Source organism: Puma concolor, chromosome A1 (genome assembly GCF_028749965.1).
Source record: "Puma concolor isolate L17-30 chromosome A1, mPumCon1.1.hap2, whole genome shotgun sequence".
NCBI lineage: Eukaryota > Metazoa > Chordata > Mammalia > Carnivora > Felidae > Puma > Puma concolor.
The window spans coordinates 129,346,919-129,368,283 of NC_141667.1; the positions used below are offsets into that span (position 1 = coordinate 129,346,919).

At 37.6% G+C, this 21,365-nt stretch overlaps 1 protein-coding gene and 1 non-coding gene across 3 annotated transcripts in view; one reads left to right on the top strand and one right to left on the bottom strand.

The window, feature by feature from the left end:
* DDX46 (DEAD-box helicase 46) overlaps positions 1–21,365 on the bottom strand; it is a 71,856-nt gene that overhangs the window by 36,627 nt on the left and 13,864 nt on the right. For both annotated transcript variants that reach the window (XM_086703782.1, XM_086703774.1), the window contains exons 5-13: positions 20,634–20,799; positions 18,861–19,012; positions 17,957–18,070; positions 17,234–17,399; positions 15,746–15,866; positions 14,988–15,163; positions 13,923–14,044; positions 11,538–11,616; positions 9,673–9,755 (exon numbers count right to left, since the gene is read on the bottom strand). In XM_086703782.1, the coding sequence (XP_086559908.1) occupies positions 9,673–9,755; positions 11,538–11,616; positions 13,923–14,044; positions 14,988–15,163; positions 15,746–15,866; positions 17,234–17,399; positions 17,957–18,070; positions 18,861–19,012; positions 20,634–20,799 (1,179 nt within the window). The remainder of the gene's footprint in view (positions 1–9,672; positions 9,756–11,537; positions 11,617–13,922; positions 14,045–14,987; positions 15,164–15,745; positions 15,867–17,233; positions 17,400–17,956; positions 18,071–18,860; positions 19,013–20,633; positions 20,800–21,365) is intronic.
* LOC147584465 (U6 spliceosomal RNA) lies at positions 3,143–3,250 on the top strand. The gene has a single exon (XR_015241448.1). It is a non-coding gene; the product is annotated as a U6 spliceosomal RNA (small nuclear RNA).

A 21,365-nucleotide genomic window follows, 5' to 3' on the forward strand; every position in this document is an offset into this window, starting at 1 on the left:
GCAAACTGGTGCATCCACTCTGGAGAACAGTATGGAGGTTTCTCAACAAGTTAAAAATAGAACTACCCTATAATCCAACAATTGTACCACTCCGCATTTACCTAAGGGATACAAATATACAGATTTGAAGGGGTACATACACTCTGACCTTTACAGCACCATTATCAACAATAGCAAAACTATGGAAAGAGTCCAAATGTCCATTAAATGACGAATGGATAAAGAATGTGGTAGAGGAGTGACTGGGTGGCTCAGTCAGTGATGCATCCGACTTTAGATCAGGTCATGATCTTGCAGTTTATGGGTTCAAGCCCCTCGTCGGGCTCTGTACTGACAGCTCAGAGCCTGGAGCCTGCTTCCGATTTTGTGTCTCCCTCTCTCTGGCCCTCCCCCACTCACTCTCTGTCTCTTTCTCTCTCAAAAATAAACAAACAGTAAGAGTTTTTACAAAATAAATTTTAAGAAAGATGTGGTAGGCAAACACAAATGGTAGTGAGGATGAGGAGAAAGAGAATCTCTTTTGCACTGCTAGCAGGAATGCAAACTGATGCAGCCATTCTGGAAAACAGTATGGAGGTTCCTCAAAAAATTAAAAATAGAACTACCCTACGACCCAGCAAATTGCACTACTGGGTATTTATCTAAGGGATACAGGTGTGCTGTTTCCAAGGGGCACATGCACTCCAATGTTTATAGCAGCACCATCAACAATAGCCCAAGTATGGAAAGAGCCCAAATGTCCAACGACAGATGAACGGATAAAGAAGGTGTGGTATATCTATACAATGGAGTGTTACTCAGCAATAAAAAAAGAATGGCATCTTGTCATTTGCAACTACGTGGGTGGAACTAGAGGGTATTATGCTAAGCGAAATTACCCATTTGGAGAAAGACAAATATCATATGACTTCACTCATATGAGGACTTTAAGATACAAAACAGATGAACATAAGGGAAGGGAAACAAAAATAATATAAAAACAGGGAGAGGGACAAAAACAGAACAGACTATTAAATATGGAGAACAAACAGGATTACTGGAGGGATTATGGGAGGAGGGATGGGCTAAATGGGTAAGGGGCATTAAGGCATCTACTCCTGAAATCACTGTTGCACTATATGCTAACTAACTTGGATGTAAATTAGAAAAATAAATTTTAAAAAGCATGAGTTTTACAGTATGTAAATTTTATTTGTCAACAAAACAAAACAAAAAGCAACAAAATGTTTCAAGATGGTAAAAGATTAATCAAGCTCAAGGAAGCTGGCAGTAAGAAAAAGTTGAGAATGAAGCTATTCTCCCTATATGGAGATGAAAGGTGGGATTCCAAAAAGAAGAGAATTGATGCAAAGTCTGCTTAAGAAGCAATCAAATCCCAGGGCACCTAGGGGGTTCAGTCAGTTAAGAGTCCAACTTCAGCTCAGGTCATTTTCACAGTTTGTGGGTTTGAGCCCCACATCAGGCTGTGCTGAAGCTCAGAGTGTGGAGCCTGCTTCAGATTCTGTGTCTCCCTCTCTCTCTATTCCTCCCCCACTCGTGCTCTCTCTCTCTGTCTCTCTCTCAAAAATAAAAAAATTTTTTAAGAAGCAATCAAATCCCTCAATCTCCACCTATCTCCTACTGTCAGGCCCTTCTCTCACCCTAGCCAAAGACCCAAAGGTTTAGCTGATGCAGAATATAAAATAAGAACATGACTGGATGAGGCAAGGATAACATCCTAAGAAGAAAAGCATTAAGTAAATGCATGATGTTCAATACTGAGGCTTCCACTCTCCCTCAAGCCTCTTTCCCAACCTAGAACAAGAGACAGGCCTTTACAGTCCAGGCTGGAGACTGGCCAATATTTTTCCAGGGACGGTCTGCCCAGTCCAAGAAGTCAGGCAGAAGACAGTCCTCATCTAAATGAAAGTCCCAGCCAGATTACAACAGTGAAACTCAGGATCACTAAGTACTGCTCTGGCACAGAGAACTCTGAATTTTAAGACTGCCTTTTCTCTGTCCCTTAAATGTAAGTAGTTAACTACAGGTTCCCAGACCTCTACAGAATGTTTCTAATCTGAATGCAGAAATCAAAGCAAATAGAAAATCAACTCAGAGGACATAAATCCTACGCAGATAGAAGGCAATCTTTAAAAATGAGTCATTTAAATGAAATCTTGCCATTTGCAACAACATGGATGAACCCAGAGGGTATAATGCTAAGTGAAATAAGTCAGTCAGAGAAAGACAAATACCATATGATCTCATTTATGTATGGAATTTAAGAGGCAAATGAACAGGTGTGCCTAGGTGGCACCATTAGTTAAGAATCCAACTCTTGATCTTGGCTCAGGTCATGACCTCATGGTTCATGCGACTGAGCCCCACACTAGACTCTGTGCTAACAGCATGGAGCCTGTTTGGTATTATCTCTACCCCCCTCTCTCAAAATAAATAAACTTAAAAAAAATGAATAAAGAATAAAAACAGACAAAAGAAAAAAAAAGCATACTCTTAAATACAGCGAACAAAATGGTGGTTACCAGAGGGGAGGTGAGCGGGGATAAGTGCAACAGGTGAAGGGGATTAAGAGTACACTTATCATGATGAGCACTGAGTAATATATAGAACCGCTAATAACATACACCTGAAACTAATAGCACTGTATGCTAATTATACCTGAATAAAAGTAAATTTAGAACATAAAAATAAATCACTGAAGGGGCACCGGGTGACTCGGTTGGTCAAGGGACCAACTCTTGATTTTGGCCCAGGTCATGATCTCACGACTCATGAGTTCAAGCCCTGAACTGGGCTCTGTGCTGACAGCACAGAGCCTGCTTGGGATTCTCTGTCTCCCTCTCTTTCTGCCTCCCACACTCACATGCTCTCTGTCTCAAAAATAAATAAACATTTAAAAAAAAATCATTTAAGGGGCGCCTCGGTGGTTCAGTCGGTTAAGCGTCTGACTTCAGCTCGGGTCATGATCTCGCAGTTTGTGAGTTCAAGCCTCACGCTGGGCTCCGTGCTGACAGCTCAGGGCCTAGAGCCAGCTTCTGATTCTGCATCTCCCCCTCTCTCTCTGCCCCTCCACCGCTCACGCTCTTCCAAAAATAAATAAACGCTCTCAAAAATAAAGAAACATTAAAAAAAAATCATTTAAGTGCTCACTTTAGCAGCACACATACTAAAACAAATTGGAATGATACAGAGATTAGCATGTTCTCGTGCAAGGAGGAAATGCATGAAGAGTTCCATTAAAAAATTTTTTTAAATTTTTTTTTTTAATGTTTATTTATTTTTCATAGAGAGAGAGAGACAGAGCATGAACGGGGGAGGGTCAGAGAGAGGGAGACACAGAATCCGAAACAGGCTCCAGGCTCTGAACTGTCAGCACAGAGCCCGACGCGGGGCTCGAACTCACAGACCGCGAGATCATGACCTGAGCCGAAGTCGGCCACTTAACCAACTGAGCCACCCAGGCGCCCCCAAAAAAATTCTTTTAAGAAAAGATTTACTCTTGAGTTATATAACTTTGGGGATCCTAACAAGATGAGAAATAAAGGGGACCCTCAGAATGATGGATATCCCAAGACAGCAGCTATATGTCAGACAGAGAACAACAAACCATTACTGGAACACATCAAGAGGCTCTGAAGAAACCTTAAGGAAGATAAAACAAATGGGTAAGTTAATGTGTTTCAATTATTTGATAGGTTTATATACAGAGTTTGGTATTTTATTAGTTTTAAATATACAGAGACCTAAGAAAACCAGCCAACAAACATAAAAAGACAAGTATCCCTAGAGAAAAGAAGACGGTTATCTCTAAAGAAAAAAAGACGTTACAGAGGAAATTTAAAAATAATCAGTTTACTATACTGCCCAGCTCTGAATAGCATTTAGATTGTCATAAGGTTGTATACTGACTCAATTAAAATAACAACATAAATCTACCGGAAAAATAAGGGATGAAAATGATGCAAGAATGTGAGAGGAGAAAGAAAACAGAGAAGATTATGTTCCCCTGTAGGAAATCAATAATACCAAAAACAGAAAAACAAAAAGAAATAAAAGCACACTATTTAGATAAGTAGAATTAAATATCAAAATAATCGGCTAAGTGATGGAAGAGAAGTACTGTTAAACCCACACGCACATGTAATTGATAAAACTAAAAAATGTAAAAAAATTAGATCAGGGATTCCTCTCCTCAAAACCCTCCAATACAGCAACTCATTAATCACATCAAATTAAAATCCAAATTCCTAGCCCAGGTGTACATATTCACCACACCGCCCTCATCCTGTACTCACTCCTACTATATTCCCTCTCCTATGCTCTGCTCCAGGGACACTGGCCAAGTTGAGTTCCCAAGCTGGGGCATTTGTCTGGCTCTTTGTAACACTTTTCACCCAAATATTCCCCATGTCTCAATTTCTCACTTTATTCAGTTCCCAGTTCAAAGGTCATCTTAATAGCAAGGTCTTTCTTTAATTTCCTGCATCAAATGATATCCCTTTTGGAATGACTGAAGTACATAAATGAAAAATTAGGAATCACTAACCACACTTGGTTTGATAACATGAATTTGGTAGTAGTATCAGTGCAAGTTCATACAATGGTATTTAACGTGTCAATCTTTTAAGATACTAAATAAAAATCATCAGGACTTTCAGATATATGATCATCTAAACGAGTCTAAGGACTGATCACTTAGTCTCAACTTTTAGAGATATAGAAACAAGGATCAAAATACACAATTCATACCAAAGCCTGTTGTGGCTTTGAAAATCTCTTCAAAGAGTAATACATATTCTACCTTCCTAGAATGTTCACAAATAACCCTTCCTTTTTAGCAAATGCACACAGATAGTATCAAAGGAGGAAAGTTTTCTTGAAAACCACAACTCACTCCCTCTCTTGCCCAAGTGCTAAGAGAAATCTTCATGAATAAGCTATAAATCCTGTGCTTCATGGAACGGCGTACTAACTATCACACATGGGAGCTTACATTTTCCTTATGAATACCTATTACTGCTTAGAGTCGTGAAGATGCCCATAGTATGACGCTAATGATGACACACGTTTTCAGGGATGACTGGCCTGGGTTTCAATTGCCTTCTTATGCTCACTTGGCTATCACACTGGGGGCTACTGATTAAAAGCTGTTCCTGAAACTTTTCAGTATGTTCCCTCTCTCACAGTACACAGATAATTAAAGTCAGCCATGGGCTGCCAAGTACTAAGTCCTTAAACTTCTCCTTTCATACCTATAGGCTAAAACTCAATTCATCAGTCCAGCTGGTCACTAATGTTTACAAAGGTAGCAATTTCCCCCACTTTTCACTGATTTCAAGTCTTGATCATTGGCATACGCTCCTTTTGAAGAAGTTCTAAAAGTTTAGTACATTCTCTCTTATACTTCTCTTGACAATGTGCAATGCTTTCCTTTACCCTCAAGAAAATAATTTGCTACCAACTTAATGATTTATTTACTTATCAAAGTAAATATCGCTATCTCAATCTTTAAGTCACAAATAGGGTCCCTGAGATGTTGATATGTATGTTGGTAAAAATTACCCTGGACTACAGGTGCCTGGGTGGATCAGTCAGGTAAGTCTCCGACTTCAGTTCAGGTCATAATCTCACAGTTCGCGGGTTTGAGCCTGCATCAGGCTCTGTGCTGACAGCTCAGATTCTGTGTCTCCCTCTCTCTCTCTCTGCTCCTCCCCTGCTCACTCTCTCTCTAAAAAATAAACACTACATAAAAAACAAAATTACTCTGGACTAGAGCATTATTGTGAAATAGGAATAAAACTTGGGGGTGCGGGGAGAGGTCTCAACTGTCATTACATCCCTGATTCTGTTTCCTCTAATGTAAAGGATTACATTAGACTTAAAAATAAGTTTTTGAAAAATGCTCTTTTTTCAGTACCTCTATCTCCTTAAGTAGCATCCATATTATTCAATAGGAGCTGCTTATGCACCAAACCCTTCACCAGTGGCCTGAACACAGGACTGAGAGGTGCTGAAGTATCTAATCATCAATCTAGTGACCTATTTTTTTTTTTAATGTTTACTTATTTATTTATTTGAGAGACAGAGCATGAGTGAGGGAGGGGCAGAGAGAGAGGGAGACACAGAATCTGAAGCAGGCTCCAGGCTGAGCTGTCAGTACAGAGCCTGACGTGGGGCTCGAACTCATGAGCTGCGAGATCACGACCTGAGCTGAAGTTAGACACTCAACCAACTGAGCCACCCAGGTGCCCCCTACTTTTTTTTTTTTTTTTTTTTAACAGAGAGAGCACAAGCGGTACAGGGAGAGAGAATCTTTTTTTTCAACGTTTATTTTTTTATTTTTGGGACAGAGAGAGACAGAGCATGAATGGGGGAGGGGCAGAGAGAGAGGGAGACACAGAATCGGAAACAGGCTCCAGGCTCCGAGCCATCAGCCCAGAGCCTGACGCGGGGCTCGAACTCACGGACCGCGAGATCGTGACCTGGCTGAAGTCGGACGCTTAACCGACTGCGCCACCCAGGCGCCCCGAGAATCTTAAGTAAGCAGATTCCATGCCCAGTGCGGAAACCGATGTGGGTTCTTACGACTCTGAGATCATGACCTGAGCCAAAATCAAAAGTTGGATGCTTAGCTGATGGAGCCACCCAGGTGCCCCTTCAGTGACCTATTTTTTATGCCAATTTGAAGACAGCCTTCAAAGTTACAATAATCTCTCACTAAACAGTGAGCTCCTTGATGACTGAGGCAAGCATGCTGCTTTGCACTGTACAAGTGACAAACACATTTACTGTCTCACTTTACTACGTGATCAGTATTTTCTTTTTTTTTTTTTAATATATTTTTTTTAACGTTTATTTACTTTTGAGACAGAGAGAGACAGAGCATGAACGGGGGAGGGGCAGAGAGAGAGGGGGACACAGAATCGGAAGCAGGCTCCAGGTTCTGAGCCATCAGCCCAGAGCCCGACGCGGGGCTCGAACTCACGGACCGCGAGATCGTGACCCAGGCTGAAGTCGGATGCTTAACCGACTGAGCCACCCAGGCGCCCCTGTGATCGGTATTTTCAAGAAAGTAAAAACTCGGAGTAAACATCTTTAGAATCTTTAGATTTAGTGATCTTTAGATCACTTCATTTTGTACTAGTCACACGTATGAATAAATCTGTCAATTAAAACATTCCTGACTTTCTTAATAAAAATAAAAAGTAAAACATGTAAATAATCATTTGGTATTTTTTTTGTAAATAACCATTTTTTTTATAACTAATAGGAATATTACTTAACATATTTTCACAAAGTATGTATATCCAGCTCCATAATGGCTAACTAGAGCTAAAGATCAAGGTCTATATCTAATCAATTTCTTCTCTTACTCTTTAATTTTACTAAATTAAAAAAGAACCTAGAAACTGTGGAAAAATTTGTCATGGAAAACCACTTTTCAATATTCTGTTAGGGGCACTTGGGTGACTCAGTTAGTTGAGCATCGAACTCTTGATTTCAGCTCAGTTCATGATTCCAGGGTTGTGGGATTAAACCCCATATCAGGCTCAGTGCTGAATGTGGAGCCTGCTTAAGATTCTCTCCTCCCTCCCCACCCACCACCACTCTCCCCTGCTTGTCCTCTCTCTAAAATTATAAATAAATAAATAAAACAATTCACAAAGATCTGCCCAAGTGCCTTTCAACCTGCCAGCCTGTATATGCTAATGTGAAAAAGGAGACTCCTGTACGTTCTGCCAATGTCACTGTACAGCATATACATTTACTATGGATTTACACTCAGAAAAATATACATTAAGCATTATTTGATTTAGTTCCCAATTTTCATGATTTTTTTCAATACAGAATCATGTCTGGAGGCACACTGCCTGCCAACTCTGCTCTAGATAGAAGTCATTGTGCAGATGTGCACTGACTAGCACCAGCTTTGATTCAAATGGGGATGCCTTTACTTGCTTCAACATCCAAATAGTGCTCTATGGCACTGAACCTGAACCAAGCATTTTTAATCTACACAACAGCTCACAAAATAATCATTAATCTAAAATTTCTTCTTTTCAACGGTTTAGTGCTTAACACATACACTGTTACTCAGCATTTCTCCCTCACGTACTTAATGTAGATGTAAGCACTAATGGCAAGAAATGACTCACACACTGCATATGATTGGGAAAAGTTATTTTGGCCTCTTTCTGGCAACACTTAATTGATTTACCAGAAAGGCCCAATCACACCACACCTACCTTAAACATTACCATAAAATCTAAGATTTCCCAGGATTGGGAAAGACATTTGAAAGGGATCTAATTCCATCTTCCATCTGTTCATCAATTCCTTCTGCTCTCGTTCCTCAAATGGACCCCCTACCTCTAACCGAACACATGGACGAAAAACATATTCAGTATCTGCCCTCCTCCCACAATGTAAATTGTTTCATCTCCAAATAATGTTTATCCAGTTCTTTCTCACATTATGCTTAGATCCAGCTCCCTATAGCTTCCCAACCGGGTCCCAGGTCTACTCCTCAATGATTCTTTCATGTGACAGACTTTTTTCAAACGGTTAAAGGATGCTATCAAATCCTCTACTCCAAGCTAAATGTCACTTATTCATTTAACTACTTCTCACATGGTTCGGGTGTCACCATAATCCTGTTTACTGTTATGTGCTCTTGTATATCCCATTTAGATTGTGATCCCTAAATCTAAACACAACACATACAAGTATATGACAGGCAATACATTTCTGGAGAACACATGAATAAACTGAAAAAAACCAAAGGCCACCTTAACTGTATCCCTTTTAATTTTAAAAAAATTTCAGAGAGAGAGAGTGCAAGTGGGAGAGAGGAGCAGAGGGGGAGAGAGAGAATCTTAAGCAGGCTCCATGCTCAGAGAGAGCCCAACATGGGGCCTGATCCCATGACCCGGGATCATAATCTGAGCAGAAATCAAGAGTTAGACGCTCACTAACTGAGCCACCCAGGTGTCTTTAAAGAATTTCTTAAGCAATCTCTACATCCAACGTGGAGCTCAAGCCCACAGACCAGAGATCAAGAGTCACATGCTCCACCTATTGAGAAAGCTAATACCCCATTTCTATTAATGCAGTTTATGATCAAAAATAATTTTTTTTGGCATCCATAGCACATTGATAACTCACATTCCTTATCTCATTAACAAAAATTCCTAAGACCTTAAAGTTCCTTAACATGTATCCCTCTAAGTTTATAACACTGAAATTTTGTATCTGAGCAAACAGTGTGCATGAGGAATATTAAAATCTAAGGTAGACAAATGCTCTGGCCCTTAGTTTTTACATTTGCAGAATGTAAACAAAATGTGCTATATTGATCGTTGAGGCAATTAAAAGCATGAATTAAAAGAATTTATTTCAAAATACAATAAAAACTATAAAATAGAGAAGCTTAAGCTTCTATTATCAGCATTCCAATTCTAATTTAACCAACAATGGTTTTAGAAATACCTTCCGAACCAGTTTTATGAGGAATTCAGAGCATAATTATCTATCTGAATTCCCATTGTCCCCAACCTACTATATTACAACACAACAAAAACGTGTGAGAAGTTCAGACACCATATGAACATGTTATTCTCATGGCAGGTACAAGATTTTCTACTTCAAAACACTAAGACACGTAATGATTACCTGTGGTTCAAAACCCATGTCAAACATTCTGTCTGCTTCGTCTAAAACAACATATGTTACTCTTCGAAGATTTGTGACCCGACCTAAGATGAGGAAAAAAAATAAAGACAAAACGAAAACTAAAAATCAGTCACAATTCATTTTATGACTACCAAGAACTTTAAAAAACTGTAAAGGGAACTAAAATGCCTGACTTAACCAGAGGGGTAAGTTAGGTATCTTTAAAGAGTGAAACAGAAATTTTGGTCTACAAGATCTTAATCTAATGGCAAATACTTTCTGACAATGGGTATATGAGGCCCTTTATTTTGTCAAACTCGTCTCTTGCATACCATCATAGGGCCTGAAGGACCTGTAAAATTCAGAAAACAGCCCTCTCCAAAACACATCATAAAACTAAGACTGAGATGAAGCATCGAGCCACATCAGCCATTATCTGACAGCATCACCTAGAAAAAAACATATTAGAGATTACAGCGTATGTGTGGAAAGCAAGTTCCAGTGCTAACTATTTTAGACGCAGAAAACCTCCTTTTAATATTACTTTATAAACTACTTTCATATAGTTAGAAGCTTCTACTGGGCATATCAAAATGTTAATGAGAAGCTATTCAACATCATTAAGTAACTGAATTATTAAACAAAAACTTCAAATACCAAATGTATTGCATACATACATTTTTCTACACAAAGATATCATAAGTTCAATGTTATTAAATGCTCCCAATGGTTTAAACAGATGCAAGTGGTTTCTTAGGCAGTGGAAAACTAAAAACATACACAGGAAAGTTTTTCTAAAGGATTAACACAAGCCTTTCTATCAAGTGATGAATCAATCACCTGGCAAAAACATGTATAAAATAGTTATTAAATATAAACCAAAAGGACAGATAAGGGAAAAAGGTAAAATTAATCAAGATGAATTTCAGGAGACTTAATCAATGCAGCATTGAGAAAAAACAAGGGATTATTTCATCAGCATTCAACCCAAAACTTTTTGTAGGCTGTACAAGCACAATGATTTATCAAACAATTTCGTTGTCACTTCGTCAACATCATATAGAATTAGAATTAAGTGTATACAGAAATTCAAGCCGAATGCTACAAGAAACATGCATTACTCACAGTTTTTAATACTTTATTATGTATATATTGAACACTGCAATGGAAACCTTTGAAAGCATTTTCTTCAAAAAATAAGAAATGAGCCAAAGTAAATGCTCTCCAATATTTAAGTACTCCATACTAACATTTGCAGCCCCCATTAGTTTTGCAAGGTTGGGAACAGCATTAAATTACCTACCTTGGATGGCTTAAGTCTCGGAAGCCCAGTTCTATAAATCTCGAAGGGCCTTTCTCCACAGAAGTTAAATAATGTCAACAGTTTAGTAACAGTTTTGATAGGGAATAATTTAACAAAGCATAACATAAGAGCTAAAAAACATGCAATATTTACAAAAGATAAAATTTCTTGAAGCTGCAATACCTTAATTTATCCAGTATTGTAATAAAACATTAGCTTCTGTGGAGGAAAAAGTCTGAAGTTTAGAATAATAAAAATAAAAAAAAGATAGCCCCCCCAACCCCATTAAAAGCAAAGCTAGACCAAAATTTGATTAAGAATCCATGTTAAGAACCAAAAACATCATATGGAGTTAGTTTCAAAAAAAAATTCAAAGTTAAATTGCAGGAATATTATGAATGCTTGCAACAGTTAGCTGGTTGCAATGTAAATTTTAAGATATTACAGCTTTAAGAAGAAATATAAAAAAAAATGGTGGTTTCTTGTATCTGCTTTGATTTAACAAAAATGTATAGAATTCAAAAACGAGAAATGAGAACAACAAAAAATATCCCTGACTTACCACTGTTAGCTGCTAACATGTCAATCATTCGACCAGGTGTGCAAACAATAATTTCAGCACCTCTTTTCAGCTCAGCAATCTAATAAAAAAGATGAAATTTTAGTCTATTTATCACTAATACTTATTTAAACAGATTTGAAAATAATGTCCAGGGTCACCATACAGCTCCATAAGGTAACACAGTGAAGTCTGATTAGAAGACTCCAAAGCTTCCTGCTTAATTCTTTGGAATGCTGGAGCACGACAAAGGAAAAGGAAGCAGCAACATGACGACAAGGTATTGTAACTTTGAACTCAATGAAAACCAGAGAATTTTACCAATTTTAATTTCACATGATCCCTTAAAAGAAAGGAACATTAGAAAGCAGTAATTAAAGCAATTATATACACCAATGTTTTTCAAGTCGAGAATTGTTTCCATTAGAGAATCATGAGTATCCACAACCAGTATTCTCATTTTCTAATTTTATTTACCTATTCACACTTGTTATGTTTTTTTTAATTAGATTTGATTTTTTTTGTTGTTTCTTTGGTTTTTTGAGAGACGGAGTGAGTGAGGGGCAAAGAGGGAGAGAGAGAGAGAGAATCCCACGAGGAACAGAGAGAAAGGGAAAGAGAGAGGGAGAGAGAGAATCCCCCTGAGCTGACAGTGCGGAGCCCAAAGGGGGCTCGAGCTCACCAATACAGGGCTCGAACTCACGAACTGAGAAATCTTGACCTGAGCCGAAGTCTGGTGCTTTACCAAGTGAGTCACCCAGGTGCCCCTATTTTTTATTTTTTAAAGATTTATTTATTTTGAGAAAGAAAAAGTGTGGGCAGGGGGAGGGACAGAGAGAGAAATCCCTGTGCGGTCAGCACAGAGCACGATGTGGGGCTCAAACCCATGAACCCTGAGATCATGACCTGAGCAGAAACCAAGAGTCAGACACTTAACCGACTGGGCTACCCAGGTGCCTCAACAATCAGTATTTTTAAAATGAAATAGAATGGAAAAACCAGAATTTGTTAGAGATCAGTAAACTTTCATTTCACTTCTATATAAATATAACATGCATGCATGTCTAAAGTTATTTTTTGTAAATGTTATTTCTTACAATAAACTGTCATCAGAACAACTGAGGCAAGATAAGCTGAGAAAACATAAAGCATTTAACAACAGCAAATATTCCTTAAAAAGGAATGTGGTTAAATAAATTGAGATAATGCCACTTAATTTATTGCATTTTTCTAGTATCAGAAGACATATTCGTTATCAAAGCCTAAGAAGTCTTTTAAGAAAAAAAGTCGACTTTAACATTGTACAACATGACCTTTCCAAAACTTATTTGATCACACCTGGTTTTTTTCCTTCTTCTAGTTAAAGCAAAATTATCTAATAACCATCATTTTTAAGAAGACATTTGAAAAAATGTCAAAGTAAAGAGAGTAAATGAAATTATGTTTAAATAACTCTTGCTGCAGGGCGCCTGGGTGGCTCAGTCGGTTGAAGCATCTAACTTCTGCTCAAGTCATAATCTCAAGGTTTGTGAGTTTGAGTCCTGCATCAGGCTCTGTGCTGATAGCTCAGAGCCTGGAGCCTGCTTTGTATTCGGTGTCTCCCTCTCTCTCTGTCCCTCCCCTGCTCATGCTATGTCTCTCTCTCTCTCAAAAATATATAAACATTAAAAAAAATTTTTTTAATAAATAAATAACTCTTGCCAAAAACATTTAAAGATACCAGTGAGACAGGTATTAATGCAAAACAGTCATCACCACCTTTTAAAGATGTCACATGAATTAGAGCCAGTTGGGAAATCAGACGACCTGGTTCTGGGACAAATTAAGTCTTATTAGCCTAAACACTTTGATCAACTTACTTAACCTTTCTCGCCATTTCTTTATCTATAAAATGGAAAAAATATCTGCCTTCCTTGAGCAGAGAAAGACAAAGAGGAATATCAGGAAAGCCAAGGTATAAAAATGACTGAAAATCTTAAAATGTAAGATTAACATAATTCATCCTATTATTTTTAAACCTCATCTTTTTTAAGATTAAAAAAAATTTTTTAAATGTTTATTTATTTTTGAGACAGAGAGAGACAGAGCATGAACGGGGGAGGGTCAGAGACAGAGGGAGACACAGAATCTTAAACAGGCTCCAGGCTCTGAGCTGTCAGCACAGAGCCCAAGCAGGGCTCGAACTCATGGACTGCAAGATCATGACCTGAGCCAAAGTCGGACGCTTAACCGACTGAGCCACCCAGGTGCCCCAGTGGCTAAGATTTTAAAAGCAATCATTATACAAATCACTAAAACAAATCACTTTTAGATCATTAAATAATTTAAGAATGGGAACACTGAAAGAAAAAAAAGAATGGAAAAACTGAATGCTCCTTTTATAGTTACCTGCTCACTGATTCCTGTTCCTCCATAAACACAGACCACTCTAAGTCCCAGGGTCTTTGAAAACTTCTTACATTCCTTAGTAATTTGTAAAGCCAGTTCTCGAGTTGGAGTCATGATGACAGCTGAAAAGATAAATATGTCAAAAGCCTAACCACCAAAATTCTTAAAAGGCTATCCTGTAACGTGTTATATTTAACCTCTGAAATAATGTTCAGGTTTCTTAGTATAATTTTTTGTTTTTGTTTTCATTTGTTTTATGCACCTTTGAAACCCTCTTTCAAAAGGTTTGTAATAGTAGAGATTGTGGCGATTGCTAATTTTAAGTAGATTTTAAGAACATGCTACAGAAAGATAAATGAGAGTTAAATGTCTCACTCAAACATCAGGAAAATACTGGGGTGAAAAGAACGCAAATCATTCTCAACTGCAAATCACAGAGCAAAGATAATCAAGCGACTCACTGTGCTGCAGAGCCATACCGAGGCTTCCGGAAACAACCTTGGTGTGAAGGGCACAGAAAAAGTAGGAATATATTGTGCCCCGTTTCCAAGAGAGGAGCTGAGCAAATTTTCAAAACCCTACTCACACTTGCAAAACAGATCTCTGCCAAATGAATCAACAAATGAACCTGAAGACCTAATCCCGAAGGAGATGATGGCACTATATATATAGCCTTTTAAGGCGAAAAACAAAAAATGGAAAATATATTTCCTTACAATCTTCTATGTTGAGTTTATAGATCCACTGACACTCACTAAGCACAAACCTCAATATAAATAAACAGATAGATGCACGAGGAGTCTACCTGCCGAGTCAGAGTTTAAAAATTGAGCTGTGCCAGGAGAGGCTGTTTTTGTACTTCTGAGGTGTCACTCCAGAGCTCTGAAGATTCTCACTCCACCTGCTGGTAAGGGGAAATCAGCCCCAAAGTGCCAAATTTATAAAGGAAATGTACATAAAGACATCTTTATTGTTATAACAGAACATTATAAAATATCAGGTCTTTCTGATTAACTGACAACAAAGTTGTTACCTGAATAAATAGTTTAATGAAAGGAATTGTACCTATTGGCCCCTCTCCTTCTTCTAATGACCTCTGATCCATGATGTGTCTAAACATGGGCAACAGAAAAGCAATGGTCTTTCCGCTTCCTGTCTTGGCAATACCAATCAAATCTCGTCCAGACATTATAGCAGGAATCGCCTGGGTCTGGATTGGCGTGGGTTTTTCATAGCCATGCCTTAAAAAGCAAACCAAAGAAAGACAAGGTAAGAACTGGCATCTCTGGGTCTCTCCAAGTCCCATAGTAAGGTTTTCCAAAACGCAGAATAGCTGTACAACGAATATTATTTGCCAAAAGGGAATGAAGGACTGAGGCATTCTACATCATGAATGAGCATTGAAAATATTATGTTAAGTGAAAGAACTGAATCACAAAAGACTATGTTAGTACGATCCCACTTATAGGAAACGTCCAGAAGAGACAAATCTGTAGACACAGTAAATTAGTGGATGCCTAGGAGAAAGAAGGGAGAAGAATGACTACTAAGGGATACAGGTCTCTTTTTGGGATAATGAATATGTTCTAAAATTAAATTATGGTGATGACTGCCTAACTCCATAAATATACTAAAAATCATTGAACTGTACAGAGAGTAAGGTTTATGATATGTAAATTATATCTGAAAACACTCAGCTGTTTAAGAAAAAAACAGTAAATTTTTCTATTAGAGTAAAAATGTAACCAATGGAATTAATTGGGTAAAAGAGCCATTCTGAATAGGAAGACACTGAAAAATGTAGAGAATCACTAACTACTCACTTTTTGAGAGAATTTAGGATCTTCATAGAAATTCCACACTGGACCCAAGATTTAATTGGTTTGGGGCAACCTTTTCCCTTGACAGTAATGCCTTCCATTTCCAACCGAAAAACATTTACCTCTACAAAACAAAATCCAGATTAAAAGCTATTAAATACTGTTTCATTAATGCCTTCTACTTTTCAATCAAGCATGGTAAAACTAAGAATCTTCAATTCTTGGGGCACCTGGGTGGCTCAGTCAGTTAAGCATCAAACTCTTGATTTCACCTCAGGTCATGATCTCACAGTTCATGAGTTCGAGCCCCGCACTGGGCTCTGTGTACTGACGGTCCAGAGCGTGCTTGGAATTCTCTCTCCCTCTCTCTCTCTGCCCCTCCTGCATACTCTCTCTCTCAAAATAAATAAAGAAACCTAAAAAAAAAAATCTTCAGGGGCACCTGGGTGGCTCAGTCAATTAAGTGTCCAACTTCACCTCAGGTCATGGTCTCACGGCTTGTGAGTTCGAGCCCCACATTAGGCTTTGTGTTGACAGATCAGAGCCTAGAGCCTGCTTCAGATTCTGTGAATGCCCTCTCCCTCTGCCCCTCCCCTACTCAAGCTCTGTCTCTCTCTCAAAAATAAGTAACATAAAAAACGAAAAGAAAAGAAGGGCACCTGGGTAGCTCAGTCGGTTAAGCATCTGACTTCAGCACAGGTCATGATCTCATGATCTCACTGTTCATGGGTTCGAACCCTGCATTGAGCTCTGTGCTGACAGCTCAGAAGCTGGAGCCTGCTTCAGATTCTGTGTCTCCCTCTCTCTCTGCCCTTCCCCTGCTCACACTCTGTCTCTCAAAATTGAAAAAAATGTTGAAAAAGTAAAGGAGAAAAGTTTTCAAAAAAATCTTTTTTTTGTACTACTAAAGATAATTCCACACAAAATCTATAGGACACTTAATACAATTACTGCTGTGACCTAATAGGGGATTAAAAGAAATACCCCATTTCTATAATCTGTCTTTTATTATGTCTTACACTGAAACATCAATAAAAGAACAATGATTGACAGGTAATACAAACACTTGTTCTCCAAGCAAGAGTTGCCTAGATTATCCTTATTCTACCAATAATTACACAGATTCACACTAGTTCCTAACGCTCAAATCCCAGAAAGGGAAAGGCTAACAATACTTTATTTGCTAACTTCACATGAAGACTATTCTCAACCCAAAAAATCTCAACTACATGACCCAAACTAATTTTTGCTCATTTTTAAAAATACTTCCAAAACTACACTGATTCCTCACTGCTCTGAATCTTTGCAGATGAAGTTCATACTCACTAGAATGACTTCTTGCCTTCTTGTTTCTTCTCTCACTTCTCCAGGTAAGCCATGAAAACTCCTCCTACTCATGCACCAACTTACAACCTACCCACATTCCTCCTAGGCAAAGCGAAGCATATCCTCCTCTGTTCAATAACCAATAAATGAATAAAAGAATTTTACCCTCTTGAGACATTTTTGCTAATTCTGGAACTTCAACATAAAAGTTTTTTCTGAATGGTTCATATTCAATTTTTCCATGATCCACTGGTTCTAGAAGCTTTCTCTGTTTTGTCTGGTAGCCTGTAAGGGCCGTCTGAAGATCAACTTCTTCCTCCTCTGAAGAATACTATAATTAAAAAAATAATAATAAGGAAAAAGCTAAATCCTTTATTATTTTCTCCTTACGGAAAACACTATTCCTAGCTTTTAAAATCCTCCTCTCCTAAAAAATATTCCTTGGCTTTTACTTTTTCACATTCTGAATTTTTCAACTTAGTTTCTTTTTTCTTTGTCCTTACAGAAAGTTATAATGACAATATAAAGCTAAAATAACAAAACAATTCTAATAAGGCTTTAAAGAAGTTTTGATATAGTTCTCTCTACACAAATCTTTACAATGCATGTTAATAGAAGAAATTTAATTCATTCTGTCACTTTATTTCTTCTCTTGCCTTATATGTCTGAGGTCAGTGATGAGGGGCGGAGGGGAAATCAACAAGTGGGCATGCAGAAAAAAGTCAAAGATGTCAAAATGTTCTACAGACTGGATATTCAGCAACAGCACTGTTGAGAAAAGCAAGAACTCCTTCTAACAGTAGTTTCTAGAACTAAAGAGCACATCTCCACCAAATAAACACTTCTAGGATAGTATAATGAACAAAGTCAAAATTAACAAAGAATTACCTCCATGGCATCCTGGTCATTCTCCATTAGCTCACCTTTCTTCTTATCAGAATCTACCACTGCTTTTTTGGTTGTCACTACAGTGACAACTTTTGTGACTGTTGGCCCAGACTTCTAAAATAAAAAAGGAATATAAAGTATGTTATAAAATTGAGAAGAAATTGTATGCAAATGAAGCACAATGATAACTGTCACAATTTATAATTCAAATGACAAAAGGAGTCTGCTTTCTCCTAATGAATTTGTTTAAATTTTAAAATGTAACATTAACTGGATTATACAATATAAAGTTTACTATATATTTTATATAATACTGTATAATGTAATTTTATATCATTTTACATAATATATAATGTTATAGAACATAAAAAAATGTAATATAATTCACTTAAAAATACTTCTAAATGGTACTTTTTACTCATTGGACAAGCCAGACACTGTTGAAAGAGCTTAGGATAAATCAATAAAGCAGGTAAAGGTCACTACCATTAGAGAGCTCTCATTTTACAAGAGAGAAACAATAAACACAGTAAAAACTAAATCAGATAATTTGCCAGAAGACAACAAATGCTATTAAAAAGAAGAAAAATACACTGGTAAAAGGGATCAGAGATATGAAAGCTGAAAGTGCCAATGAAGTCTGGAGAGGACCTAATGAGAAGTCAGCAGTAAGGAAAGACACTAAATACAGATGGTGGCAGTAAGAGCAACTTTTTGAAAGAACGCTTACAGCTAAAATTCCCTAGTATCTGTGGGACTGAGAAAAAGCACTAGCATTTCTGAGAGAGGGGAGGAATCAAATTTATATATTCAGGCAAGTCAGTGGTAGGTCAATGTGACAAGAATTCGTTATCCAATTAGGAATACTGGAAAAATCTTTAAAAAATAAGAGAAAATGGTATACCTTTTCATTCCCTCCACCACCCTTCACACTTCGCATATTAAACTTTTTTACTTCCTCTTTCACTTCTTCCATGTAAGCATCTAATGGATCTAACTCCTCACCCTCCATTTCATTTCCTTCCTTTTCAGCTTCTGCAGGATCATCTTCATCATCTAAAAGAGCAGAATCACTCTTTTGTACATATGTTTCAAAAGGAAATACTTCATAATCAGAATGCCTCTCACCGTGACCTCTTCCCTCACACCCTCCTTTCCAACCAACCCAGGCACGAAGCAGTTCAAATACTCAAACTTAACAAGTTATTACACTTAGCAAGAATGCATCAATTTTACATAATGATATAAATCACATGATACATTGAAAAGAGACAGGACTAAAAACTTTGTTAAATAGTACATTTCTTTCAATTACCTTTTTTTAAAATCACAAAAAAAATCGCACATTTTCAATTCAAGATAATCTTTTTTTTCACATATCAAAGATATCATCACCCCTTAAAAATACATTCTCTTCATCTATTTAAACCACTCTGTGAAACTTTCATAGAAGATGAAAAATTCACCAGAATTTTCACGGAAAAATAGAGCAAAACTCCATTTCCCTATAAAATTTCACACTCTTCTACTTCACTAAAATCTAAAAGTAAAAATCATATACGCCAGGGAAATAGTTCCCTTGTAAGTTATGAAAAATCAGGAGGGACCTGAAAACATGCCTTTAACTTACCTTCATTACTAATATTCTTATTTGTAATAAAAAAATAAAAGAGCTATTTACTGACTGTGCCCATAAGAACTCAACTCTCCACTCTCAAGTAAAACCAGTGAGGGGCGCCTGGGTGGCTCAGTAAGTTAAGCGTCTGACTTTGGCTCACGGTTTGAGTTCGAGCCCTGTGTCAGGCTCTGTGCTGACCACTGAGATTGGAGCCTGCTTCGGACTCTGTCTCCCCCTCTCTCTCTGACCGTCCCCCACTCACACTCTCTCTCTCTCTCTCTCTCTCTCTCTCAAAAATAAACATTAAAAAAAATTTTTTTAATAAAAAAACAACAAAAATGAGGTAAAATCAGTGATCCTTACTGAACACTATCCTACACTTTACATTTTAACATAAATATTATTAGAGAGATTTAATATCTCAATATGAACCCAGCAATTCCACTCCTAGGTATATTAACTAAAAAACTAAAAGCAGGGATTCAAATGTATATTTGCATACCAATACTTGCAGCAGCTTTATTCACAACAGTCAAAAGGTGTAAACAACCTACATATCGAATAGACCAATAGGTAAACAAAACGCAGTATACACATACAATGGAATATCATTCCGCCATAAAAAAGGAATGAAATTTTGACACATGCTACAACATGGAAGAACCTTGAGGACATTATGTTGAGTCAAATAAGCCAGACACAAAAGGGCAAAGACCGTATGACTGCATTTATGTGAGGTACTTACAAAAGGCAAATTCACAGAATAGATATTTTGGGGGATAAGCAGGTGGAGGGTAGGGCAGGATGGGGAATTAATCTTTGTGGGCACAGAGTTTCTGTTTGGGATGATGAAAACATTCTGGAAATGGCTGGTGATGATGGATGATACACAACACCATGAATGTACTTAATGCCATGGAATTGTACATTTAAAAAAAGGTTAAAATGGTACGTTTTTCCACAAGAGAAAAAATGCCTAAAAATTTCCACTATGAAGTATTAGAAAGAATATTCTACATGAATTGTTATATAGACTATTAGTGTACCAAATGAATATACCATCATCATCTTCTAAACTCCATTTTTTCCCTTGTTTCATCTCTTCAATTTCCTTTTTTAGTTCCCCTATGTTTTCCATGGCCTTTTTACGTTGCTCCTCTCGCCATTTTTCTACTCGTTCTTTTCGCTTCCTCATTTCTTCTTCCAGCTTATTCTGATCAAAGTTCTTGGGGGGGGGGGGGGGACAAGAGAGACAGTGAGAGAAGGAAACAAAGATTAACAACTTTATTTCAGCAATATTCCAAATAACTTTTTCAAAGTATAAGAAAGGAAAAGGAAAAACATGTATTTACAAACTCCTTAGTTTAGAAAAGATTTAGATCACACATCTTTTAAACATATCCACAAATACACCAGCAAAATGAATTCATAACAAAAAGCATCTTCAACTAAGAAAGCAGACAGACTGGGGCGCCTGGGTGGCGCAGTCGGTTAAGTGTCCGACTTCAACCAGGTCACGATCTCGCGGTCCCTGAGTTCAAGCCCCGCGTCAGGCTCTGGGCTGATGGCTCAGAGCCTGGAGCCTGTTTCCGATTCTGTGTCTCCCTCTCTCTCTGCCCCTCCCCCGTTCATGCTCTGTCTCTCTCTGTCCCAAAAATAAATAAACGTTGAAAAAAAAAAATTTTTTTTGAAAAAAAAAAAAAGAAAGCAGAGAGACTTCAAAAACCATAATCTAATCTCTTTTTCATTACATCAAAATACACACAGGAATTCACTTTCTTCCTCAACTAG